Source organism: Camarhynchus parvulus, chromosome 1A (assembly GCF_901933205.1).
Source record: "Camarhynchus parvulus chromosome 1A, STF_HiC, whole genome shotgun sequence".
NCBI lineage: Eukaryota > Metazoa > Chordata > Aves > Passeriformes > Thraupidae > Camarhynchus > Camarhynchus parvulus.
The window spans coordinates 233,579-246,201 of NC_044586.1; the positions used below are offsets into that span (position 1 = coordinate 233,579).

At 38.1% G+C, this 12,623-nt stretch overlaps 1 protein-coding gene across 8 annotated transcripts in view; it reads right to left on the reverse strand.

The window, feature by feature from the left end:
* The window catches only part of C2CD5 (C2 calcium dependent domain containing 5), a 53,783-nt gene that overhangs the window by 16,737 nt on the left and 24,423 nt on the right, over positions 1-12,623 (reverse strand). For 4 of the 8 annotated variants that reach the window (XM_030959859.1, XM_030959858.1, XM_030959855.1 and 1 more), the window contains exons 10-11: positions 2,728-2,842; positions 952-1,047 (exon numbers count right to left, since the gene is read on the reverse strand). In XM_030959859.1, the coding sequence (XP_030815719.1) occupies positions 952-1,047; positions 2,728-2,842 (211 nt within the window). Of the gene's footprint in view, positions 1-858; positions 1,048-2,727; positions 2,843-12,623 lie in introns of all 8 variants that reach the window. The other 4 variants (XM_030959857.1, XM_030959853.1, XM_030959852.1 and 1 more) reach the window with 2 other exon arrangements.

Genomic DNA, 12,623 nt, shown 5'->3' on the forward strand with positions numbered 1-12,623 from the left:
ATCCATGCCAAGACTCTTAGTAGCCCATATACACATTTTGAAAAAGTGATATTTTCTTTCTATTACAAACATGCTATTTCTTTCTCTCCGTCATATAGTGACTACAAAACCAGGTATTTTAGTTCTGGCTACAGTTTTTAAAACTCTATCTACACTAGAAGACAATGGTCTTCTGCTAACAAAGTAAAAGAATAATAAATTCTAAATAAACCATGTTGACTGGTTTATTATGGAAAAAGCAATGCAAGTGCTAAAGTGTAAGGAATAGCCTTGCTTACAACTATAATTATCCCTTGAAATATTTGATTGCTACCCTGACACATAATAAATTACCAATAAGCATTAATTAATCTTTTTTTCCCCAAAAATAACTTTGTGGCAATGCTCATGCTTCAAATTCTATTTGCAAGAGCAGAAACAAAGGGAAACTTCATGTTTGGCCTTCAGTTTCATGCTTTTGTTCACCAACTTCAACAAACACATACCTATTTTGGAAAAACCTGGCATCATATTTGTTTAATAACCAAGCTACTTTATCTCCCACACATAAATAATATTTAATGGAGCACATATACACACATTACAGACACAGCCACTTTTGGCTTATGTAAGTTATCAAACATCTGTCATTTTTTACGGTGATAAAAAATAGAGAAAAGAGACCTGAAGAGCAGCAAAGGAGAAAACTGAGTTATGGTCTGTGTTAGTAGTCAAACGTGTTACCTTATTGAGACTGTTAGAAATAAAAACAGAGTATCTAATTGGGTGCAGAGCTCCATTACTCCTGTGGTGGTTGTTGTTAGTGAAAAGCAGTAAAGTGGTTGGTCCCGCATCCTGCACTGTAACACTGTAACCTACCCTAATAGAGAAGAACTATCTTGGCTCTGAGGAAAAAAATCAACCTCTCCCTTCTCTGACCCTATGGAAAAGAAGCCAGGCTGCCATGACAACCTTTGTTCCAAACAGCCTTCCATGGTGCCATCCTGAAGGAACCTAGGGTTCAGTACAGCTGCTGTGCCAGATGCGGACAAAATACAGACCTCTTCACTATAAGAGAAAAGAACAACAACACAGTGAATTCCTACTGCTTGCTGGCTGCTTTTATAGCAAATCATCACATTCAAAGGCTACTACAAGTCTCAGTGAAGTTCAACATCACCGCTAGTTCTGTGCACTTGTGCAATTTCACCCATTAAAACTCACAATCCTCTTCTGGGATTTAAACCATAACCATTGCCTAAGCACAAGGTGAAGGAGGATTGCACAGGAAGACTAAAGAGCTTTGCCTCATGTTACAAATAACAGAACAAGATAAAGGCTAACCAGGTTTAAATATGGTTTTCAGTTATGTGGTTAACAATGCAAAGAAATACAGCAAACCAAATAAACATTAAAAAAACCAAGGCATAATTTTTTACCAAAGTAAAAGGGAAGTTGAGAGCCTCAGCATCTTATTAACTTTCAATTTTCAAAATGAAGTTATAGCTCAACACTGACAAGGGTGCTTCTTGAAGGACAAAAAGTGGCAAAACAGTAAAATTTTACTAAGAAGAGTTACAAAAATGGTACATTTTGCATGTAAAGTAAACAACCATACTTAGGATTTAGCAGAGTTCAAGCTCTCAGAATGACTCCAGAGCTTTAATAATTCTCAAGTTGTTAAATAAAAACCAAACATCTAGCATTCAGTATAAAATACTATATGGAAAAAGGATAGAGAAAATCTTTCCCACATTTTCTAGAATGATACACTTGTCTTTTTGTTGTTGTTTCTCTTTCCAAAATACTTTTTCAAACATAACATGTCTGGCAGACCAGTACTTACACAGGCTTGTGCTTTGAGCATGGAATAAAGCTGAACTGGCAATAAGTATGGCAATTCCAATAAATATTTTATCAATAATCAAACACTATCACATTCTATTCCTTTAGAGAAAGGCAAGCATCAAATACCTGACTGCCTATCTATGCTCTAAACATTCTTTCCCCGTAGTTAGGGTAGGAAAAAGAATACAAACTATTCATGCTTTTTACAAGGAGACTGACAAGCAAAGGAATAAATGCTTCACGTTGGTGTGTTCATCCCTCACTGATGGAGTAACTGAGGAAAATATGGTAAACCAAGACTTTTCCAACTTCTCTCCTTAAAAAAGCAAATTTTTAGTGCTTTTACCTTAAAATATTTAGGCAAAATCAACTTGAAAGAAAATCAATTCAGATGTTTGAATTTGCTTGCTACTTCCCAAATGCAATTCAAAATAATGAACCAGAGCAATTTTCTATTTAATATCAGCAGACACACCTGGCTCCAGGACAAGCTTTTTTTTGGGCCTGAAATGTGAAATTGTCCATTTAAGTTCTGGTCTGCCAGTTGTTATCCAATAATGAAACTTCAATACATATACTTTTAGGAACAGTCTTAATTATTTAGGTAGATTAGGTTTAGAAAACTTAATGGATAAATTAATATTGTTACTACAAAACAAATTGTAAGCTTTAGTTTAAAATAAAAAAATTGCAACATTCATTAGAAAAAACTTAAACCCCAGATCTAAACATATATAAAAATGCCTAATACTGAAATTTTATAATCTCACTTAAACTCTGTAAAGTAGTTATAGAATAGACAGTACCAACACCTGTACTGGAATAGTTAATTTTTAATCCACTGATGATGAAATACATTTTCTGAGGCATTTTGAAAATCAAATCATCATCATGATTTACCAAATGCTGGTTGATTCACTGTAGCCCACTACAGCATGACAACCCAATGCCTTGGCATGGGATTTTATTTCTTGTCTGATTTCTGCCCACCAGGCATCTCGTGTCTCGGGTTCATCTGAAAGACAAAGTATAAATCAGTTCACTATTCTGGACAAGGCTGACACAAAGCTTCATGCAATTAACCTGAAAAGCTGAGGTTTTCATATTCACGGGCTTTCAGTGTGGACACTTTCATTCCTTCCTATCTATACACTTCAAGGAAACACTAACAGGACTTCTCCACTCATTATCTTGTTTCTCCCCCACGTGAGCAGACTCTCACAAATTCCTGCATTCTCCTTGTTGTCCATGTGACAGGTAACACTGACATACTGTGATACTGTTCCAGTCTCTACCTGTTTTCAGCCCCAAACCACACCCTCAGCTTCCAACAACACAAGAGCAGTGTCTAACATCAGATACTCTGTAATGCTGAGAAACTAACAGTAATGAAACAGTATTTCTAGTAGCAAACTAATATTTCACATTGCTGTGCACTTGGTATCTCTGAAATAACCCCAGTAAGTTTTCCTACTGGAAGCAGTTCTCTCTGTTAACCAGATTGTGAAAATATCTGTTCCAAACTGAGTCACTAACCAAGCAGACAGTTCTGTGGCACTTGTAGCTGTGAGAAGCCATAAGGATTTGAAACTACTTCTACATTTCCAACGTGAAGAAATACAGGACGTATGCTGTCAGTGCTTTTTTGAGTCAGCATCCTGGAAACTGCCCCTTCCCTCCATGGCCATGAATGGATTCAGATTACCTTTACTGTCCCCAAGGTCACATGTTAATATATCCTGCCTGCTTTTCTTGAAAACTACAAGATACAAAAACACAACACGAGTGTGCTGCTAGAATAAGCTCATGCAGTCCATTTATTTTTTAACTGCTCAGCAATTAGTCCCCACAACTAAAGCTCTTGCCTTACAAGCTCTTTACACATGGAGCAAACAAATACTGAATTTACAATTAGAATTTGTCAGCTGTCTCTTCTCTCAAAACTTACCTGTTACAATGAATGTAGTTAGCAACTGTGTTAATTGTTGATAAAAAAAGGGAAAACCAGTAACAATCATTACCAAGGGTTCTGAGCACAGAGATTCTTATGGAATTTCCCTGAAATTAACCCAATTTAGCACAGACACAAACTACTGGCTACTGAGTTCTCCTTGCTGAATCATAATTTAAATATCAGAGTCAAAACCTGGAATTTATTTGGAACCAATCCTGTACTACCAGGAATATTTACCAACACAGTGTATGATAACCACATTATCATACACTTGGTTCTCTCACAACATGACAAACAAAAATGCAAGATGCAGATATACACATAATTTAAAAGTTACTGAAACAGAAATATTGTAAAGTAAGATGTATTCATTCATGACTTTACCTCAAATTTGCATTTAGAACTAGGCTCTAATTTTTCTAAACTAAACTAATGATCATTTTCTAATTCAAAGGAAGAGCAGAGGTCTGTATATTCAATTATACCTAACTTTAGATGGCAATGCTTGTGCAACTCACAGCACTACACTGACCAGCAGCAGCCTGGATGCTCAGACTAAAGTTTATTCAACCTTTGCTTTAAGAAACAAACACTGAACAGAAAAAAACCTTACAGTGAGAGTTCTTAGGAATGTTCTCTGCAATGAACAAAAATATACACGTCAGGACACAAAGCAAGGGATTTCTATGAACTCTATCAATCATGTTCTGTAATCCAAGGTGACTTGAGCAGGTTTTTTCAGTGCAGCTCTTGAGGGGCTGCACTTCACTCTCAGGGTGAAAACACTGTTTAAATCCTCTCAGTGACTGGGACAATAAATGCTTGAGATGATACTCAACAATCCTGACTCAGATTCCTGGAGCAGCTCTGGAATTCCTGGGATTCCCACGGAAATAACCTATCACACACAGGGCTGGAGGTCCCCAGCTCAGCTCTCAGGACCACTGGTGGTACAGAAAATGGGAAATGCCTTCTCTCTGCAGGTACCCCTCTGGACACAGGCTGCTCTGATGGCAGCAGGGAGCAGCAGCAGGGCTAGTTGGAGAATCTCTGGAAAGGGATTGTAAGGCCAGGCTACATCATCTGACAAATTCAGAGTGTACGGAGGACGTGAGACACAAGTACATTCTGTGTCAAAGTTCTTTTTAACTCTTTTTGGTGACAGGGACATGGATCTTGGGAGCAATTCCTCCTCTCCCCTCCAGTCATGGGCCAGAGATTGTTTTGATAAGCCATGTGTTTCTCCTTGTACATGAAAAGTCTAAGTAGCAGCACAAGTGGCTCTCTGACCATGCAGAAAAACACCTGCTCAGTGAGACTGGGCCACAGGCAGCTGGCTATAAACATTGACCGAACAGCCACACAAATTCTTGTACCTCACAGAAAAACACCTGCAAAGAAGAAACACCCTTTGTTCTAGACAAAAAAGTGTCAATTTTCAAAACTACAACTTTTTACACCTTTTGGTTCCATCTGGCAAAAACTGCTTCTACTTATCACCAGTGACACTTCAAAGTCAAAGTGCAACAAAATGTCAAGTCATGATGAGGATTTGAGAGTTAGCAACAGGTGAAGTGACTGAGGATGAACACAAAAAATGCTGTGAAATAATGGTAAGAGTGATAAAGACAAGAATGACATTGAAAAGGAATGTAGCCACAGTGAAAACTGAAATGGAATGAGATGCTGAAAGGAAACAGGGATCCTTAAAGTGAACATAAAAGGTAGAAAAATGACGGGTCCCAAATTCTATGCAAACGTTTAGCTTTCCTCTACAAAAATTTATAGTTTAAATTTTTGAACTTAAGAGATGTAACAATTTTCTTACCTAACATCTACAAGGACACCTTACCATTATGGAAACACATACTGTCGTGAAGTCGCTCAACGCTGTGTCTTACTAAAACAACATTTAACCCTTTATTCTAAGAACCTGTTCAATATCCTCACTAAAAAAACTATTAACTACAGAAATATAATGGATCATTTTCATTCTTTTGAGAGGTAAGAAGCATTTTCCAGCCATTGTCTTCAGTGTTAACAGGATCAGGCCCAATATCTTTCAAAGAATCCAACAATTTCTTATCGTACAAGACCAAATATTTCTATAAGAGTCATGCAGAAACAATTGTTTGTAAAGAAGACTGTGACCTCTGCTTAAGACATTTGACTATTTTTTTCTTCCAGAAAGAGGCCAATAATCATTATATTTATATATAAATACTGTACATTCAGTTTACATGAACTTACCTTTGCGTATTAAAACACAAAATAATTTTCTACAATTAAAATCAAACACCATGACATCGCAATAATAGGTTGATACGAAACACTGAATGCAGTGCAATGTGTAGCATTCATATTCTTCTGACATAGATTTTCACAAGCAGCCTTTTTTGACACATGAGCCACACAATTTCACATGGGGATGCTGTCGTAGCATTTACAAGTTTAGTAAAGCTAAGGATTTACATAAACAATTAGAGGAGTTAGGGAAGCAGGATGGCATGTGTCCAGCACACTCCACGGAGTGCCTGTTGGCTGTTTTGCTGAGGCAAAAGCTCAAGAGCTGAGGGTTTGCAAAGCAGATTCAGCAGACAGGAGCCAGAAACGGTGGGAATTTTGGCGCATGCTTGGATCAGGTGACAGTACAGACTGAAAACTATGGCAGCTCACTGAAATGGTTACAGAAAGTAATGGCCCTGGATTCTAGGTGGAAGCAAGAAGGCAAGCATACAGAGCACTCAGTCACAAGCTTTTCTAGCAAATGTACCCAGTCCTTTGGACCAAGGGTTCTCTACAACTTGAAGCAGAAAGGTTTGCAGGAAATTCCACTGCTAATTATGTCCCCTTTGTGGGAAACCAAAGGCTGAACACTAAACTTACTGCATTAATGTTTCCAAATTGGCAGGATATTTATAACCAAGTGGAAGCAAAGCACACTGTTTCTTTGGTTGAGGACTTGAGAAACAATGCTGTCAAAAGTAGAGTGTTCTATAAAAATCGTGCCAACTCAAGCCTCCTCCAACTGGAACCTTCCAAACAGATTTTATTCAGCAGTTTTACAGGACACAACCAGCACTTCTGTACCTGGCATGTTCTTTGAGCTAGCTCTATCCACCACCAAGTCACCCAGCTCCTTTAGAATACAAGCTTGAGCTGCACTATCCAGGGCACAATATCCTGTGTATATCTTTCACCTAGACACTATCACTCTCTGATCCATAAGTTTTCCCAAGTTATTTGCTAGAGCTTCACTTGTCCAGGTTCTTTCAAGATTTAGCCAGAAGCTGCATTTTGCTAGTCCAAATAGATTTTTGAAACTGAAGACAGATTAAGAAGAATGGCCTTTTGATGACACTGTTCATACCCAAGAGCTGCTGTATCCTTAAAGCTGAATCCTTAGACAGCCTGAGGAAATTGCTCCAAAGTAGGGACTGTCTGATTCATTTCAACCACTTTTACATTGCATAAGTGAGGAAATATTTACATGCGTAATGCAATACTCTGACAGGAGGAGGACAACCACCCGAGGAAAATTTTCACCATCTATAAATGAGTCATTGTTCTGTTGTTTCAAAATGGCAATGGAGGTCAATATTCTTTCAAACTCAATCTTTGAATCTTTCACTAGGCAAAGCCATTATCCACACATTCAATATTCCCTTATTTTTATATTTTCCTAATTAAAAACCTACTAACAGCTCATACAGAAAGATGTGTGGTATTTTCCTGTAGGTTTGGCTGGTTGGGTTTTTTTAACAGACACCTTTGTTAGGTTTATAAGGGACCCTCCCTGGACCTTGCAGTTTTATTTAATCCTTTCTGGTTATCCCATTAACATTGACATTATCAATTTTCTAAAACATTTAACAACTAAATAACTGTACAGAAACACAAATCCTCTGGTCTGTAAAGATTAACACAAAATTCAGGTAGCAAATAATCAAACCTACAGCAGATTACCCTAAAACTTTCAAAACAGTTTCCAAGCCACTCCATCCTTGTTTAGAAATGCTACTCCCCATATTCACCTTTAAGACTAAAAGATGTACACATGAAAACTTTGTTCCAGCAAGTGAAGGAAGTAGATTGCAGGGATACATCAAAGGAAAACTAGGATACACTAAACTAGCAGGAAACAGTGTAACCACACCCAAAGGGAACGGCACTTGCTCTTGCAAGGGCAAACTCCACACAAAACCTCCAGCCTGCCAGGGCTCCTGTGGCAGAGGGAGTCAGAGAGCAGCACACACCTCACCCCTTAAACCCAGACTGCTGAATGAGCAACACAAGGCTGGAAAGGAAGGAATCCTTCATCACTCAGGAGACAATTTTGAGGACACTCAGATGAAACTGCATTTGCAGGATGAGACCTTGGCTGGCTGATGAAACACAAACCCCTTCATGTGCACGGCAGTTTTCTACCGGGCCAGTCAGGCCACATGAGCACCAAGTCTCCAAGAGAAACCACGCAGAAAATTCCATATATCATTCCTTTCAGTGGCAGCTCACTGTTGAGGAGTGATAGTTGCAATCCCAAAATATACTCCAACATGAAGAAGCAGAATGGTTGTTCCCCTTATGGCTTAATACAGCCACAACAGTGGCTGTAATTTTGCTTTTAATTGTAGATGAAAGTCTGATGGGAAGAGCACAAACTGAAAAAAATAGCATCTAAAAAAAAAAAATCTTGTAATAATGTAAAAGCAGCAGTAATAATTTAGTGCAGAGCAAAAAGAAAATAAAACACCATGTGATACAACTTAAATAAAATGAAAAATATAATGTCAAAATATAAGGGATTTGGAGAAAAAAATATATTCAGAATGTATTAAAAACTAAACAAACACATAATAAAAATTGAAATACTTAAAAATTAAGGTTTAAATTGCATCGTACTTAGGATTATAAAAGCTCAAAAACACTGCCCAGAAATTAGAAAACATTACATACAGGAAATAAATTTGCCTCTGGAAAATAATTTCCGTGCATAAATATGTGCCTTTGTTACTCCAGCTTTTAGTGATTATTTCAGTAATTCAGCCTAGAATGGTGACTCAGCAGGTAATAAAGAAACTACTTATTCTATTTTGTGTCTCTGTTGCTTTGTCACCTTGGCACAATCAGTACAACCTATTTTAAAACATGAGCCATCTTCAAAGAAAAGCTTCAAAAGCTACAACCAGGGGCTGTTACCCAGAGCTGTGTAACAGGACAGGGCTTTCTAAACCCCATTTTATCTCTTTATTGCTGCAGGAAGGGGATGGCATCAGTTGGTATGCAAGGACACTGGCACTGAATTTCCTATTCCTTGTCTGCGCTCCTCAGGAACACAGAACCTCTGCATTCATTATTTCTGTGCACTCACAACTGTTGATTCTGCTTTAAGACAAACTTGGCAGAGAAGCCTCTTTGAACTCCTGGATGCAAGGAGACTTGAAAAGAATCTCTTGTGCCTCACATTTATTATCCATTGACATTTATCAGTTATTGCTGCAATCCTGTTGCAGTCAGTTAGAATTTGGGTTCTCTGCCTGTGTGTCCTCCTACAAAACCCCAGCAGACATTTTACAAGGCCCTGTTCAGCTGTAATTATGTGGCAGTTAGGAAGGTGCTGGTCCAACCAGAACCATCCTGGTTCTCTTTTAACAATAACACATTTTGAGCCAGATAGTTCTACAACTGTATGTTTGCAACCACAGAAGCAAATACCACAAGGCTGAAAATACTCAATGCAATCCATGAAGGAAATTTTATGAAGACAATAGTTTTAGTCAAGCCCTGTATTTTGAAATTACGACAAGTTATGTGCAAAAATGCAATTTTTGCCAGACCAAGGTTCTCTCTCTTGTGTACTATCAATTCAAAACCAAAGTGTAGTTGTGCAATAAGCAATGGCTTTTTTGGAGCACTTGTACAAAAAAAAAGTTTCTATTGGCTTTCACACCATTAGCCAGAATTTAGGAAGAGTTTCAAAGCAGTATGAAATAGCATTACTTAGGTAGGCAACGAATTCTAAACAAGGATTTGAAATGCCAACTTTATTTACCAATCTCTAACAGAACATGTGAATACTGTTCTGTGCTCAGTGACCACCCTTTCTTTCAGTTACATAAATACCTACTTAGAACTCTCAAATAAAACAAGCACAGTCCCAATGGAAATGATTTCATTGACATAAGGGTGTATCTGCTTCCAGAAATAATATTCAAACACCATTCACATTACCCATAGAAATGACTTGGGAACACTCACTCCTCTGGAAAGGCTGCAGAAAACTGGACTAAATTATTACTGGGGAACATCACACCCCTCACTCTTTTCAGAAAAAGCCTCTGACAACTGCTTTAACCTCCCATTTTCATTCAACACACACTGATGGGCAAGAAGCCAACCTGGAAGTTCTCCAAGAAAAGGCAAGAGGTCAACCTTAAAATGCTGGGGCTTTCACTACTTGGTCTGAAGGATAAGCACACCAGACACCAACAGGCACATTCTGACATTTCCTGCTGTGTTCCCACAACTGGGCCACCCTGACACCCCAGAAAGCAGCTGGAAATGTAATTTGCACTTTCTCTGTATTTCTGTGGAAGAAAAACATTCAGTTACAGAAACAAAACACAGCCAAGCTTTCCTCTTGTGTTTCCTCATACGCAAAACTAACTCTGGAGAATTTCACACTCCAACAGTGGGACTGGATATCGCACATGGAGCTCAGGAGATGCTTAGGAAGGTTTTAATAATCTTTTGTCTTCCCATATTCTGACTACTGGAGGTGGAGATGCACTGCTGGAGCAGCTTCCTGAACGAGGAGTGTAAAATTTAATTGTGTGAGAAACGATATGCTGGTGCTGTGAAACAGCCACGTGGAAAAGCAGCCTCTATTCAGCAAGTTCTTGCACTGCCTCCTTTGTGCTCTGTGTTTAACCTCAGTGCCATCCTTGAACAAAGATCCAGCCTCCTGCATGGAGGATTCCTTGCATATTTTTATCCTTAGAGCTGAGTCTTTCCCAGAGACAGCCCCAGAGACTATCTTCCACTGTACTGTGTCCTCTTTTCTATGAATCTGTGCTCAACTCCCTACTTTCATTTTGTGAATTCATCTTCATATCCATCTTTTTGTATTTTACAAACATTTAAACAATTCTTCATTGAACTATATGCAATTCCCAGATACTTAAGCAGCTTCTTTTCCATTCATGAAATAGTCAAGTCTTTACTTCCACGTTTGATTTTCAAGCACCTTCAAATCTCTGACGTTTCCCTACCACTGGATGCTCCTGCTGTATTTTACATACAATTAAATCATTGTCAAGACAAATTTAAAAAAACCCTTCTGCATTAAACAGTTACTAAGCAAGGTGAAATGAAGCCTGAATGTTTTCCAAAAGGAAAATGATTTTAGCCCACTTATGGCTGTGATTAAAGCCCATCCACACTTCCAGGAACCTGCTCTCCTACTGACACACCACAGCTACACAAACACTGCCAGCTCTCTGCAGGCATTAACTGCACAGGTACTCCTTGCTTTGGACCTCTCTATTTCAACCAACACCTCTGGGGAATATGTTTTATAGACACTGAAATGCACATGCATTTTCCTAATCTCTAAAAAATTTAGACAACAGTTGTGGATATTCTGCCAAGAACTGAATTCCTGACTTGCACTTTGCTTCTAATCTTACATTGTGGATCACTTTCTCACCTACTTCAAGGCATGTTTAGTGTCAGTACATAAACTCATTTACTCCATTATTCTAATAAAATTCTTTCAATAGAAACATCCCACTAAACAGTCTGGAAGAAGTAAAAATGAATCCCAACTTTTCAAGGTAGCACACAATACACAAAAATTTCAACACATTTTTAACACCTTGGATCAGACTGTGCCACACCAGTCACAGACCTGAGAATTTGACAATATTCTTTTATATACTGAATGTTAATTTTAGAAGATTATCACTTTAGAGCAAGCAAAGAAAACAAACAAAATCAGAAAAGCTCATAATCATAGTTTTCAAGGATGCTTACTGTAAAAGGAACAATATAAATGATCCAATAGTTTTTAAGCTCTTCCTACTTTTGAACAATTTGCAGAATGAAAAATGTCTGGTTTTTAATAACTGCATATTTAAACTGAATTTCAGAGCGTGATACAGAGCTGCATAGCAAGAGTGAATTATCAAGAAGAGTGTCTGGGGGAAGCAAGCCCTCATAGGTCAGCTTTGTACCTCTTATGGTGCCAGCTTTATAAACACCCAAGTCTGACAAGTGCTACTGGCTCGGATGTTCTGTGCAGGAATTTATTCCTGCCCCTTTCCACACCATGCTATCTTTCCACAGGGAAAACACGACAGAAATCTTCACTGCAACTAGGCTGCACCAGCGCATCCATTCCTTCTGCAGCTGCCTAAGGAAGTTATACACTGTGATTACTAAAACTGCATAAAAATGTAAGAATGTTGGGGCTTTTTTCAAGCTGTGTAATGAAGGGATTAAAAAGTTCAGATAATTATGTTTAAAGTCCTGTAACTGGCTGCATTTTACAATACAAGCTTTATGAACCTGGGCTACATACTACCCTTGTCTTTAAACTGATAGTTCTCTATTTTTCTTGGATATTTTTTAGATCTATCATTATCTATAATACAACTATTATTTTAGAGCTAGTATTAAGAACAAACACATCCATTGATTTCCTGAAATTAACAGGAGGAAAGCCTTTGCTGAAGAAAGTTTTGTTTTGCATGGGCTTGCACTAACTAAGAGTTCCCCCAAATCAAACCAATAGGCCAAAATAAACACCCAAAAACTCATTACACAAAAAAACCCCAAACCA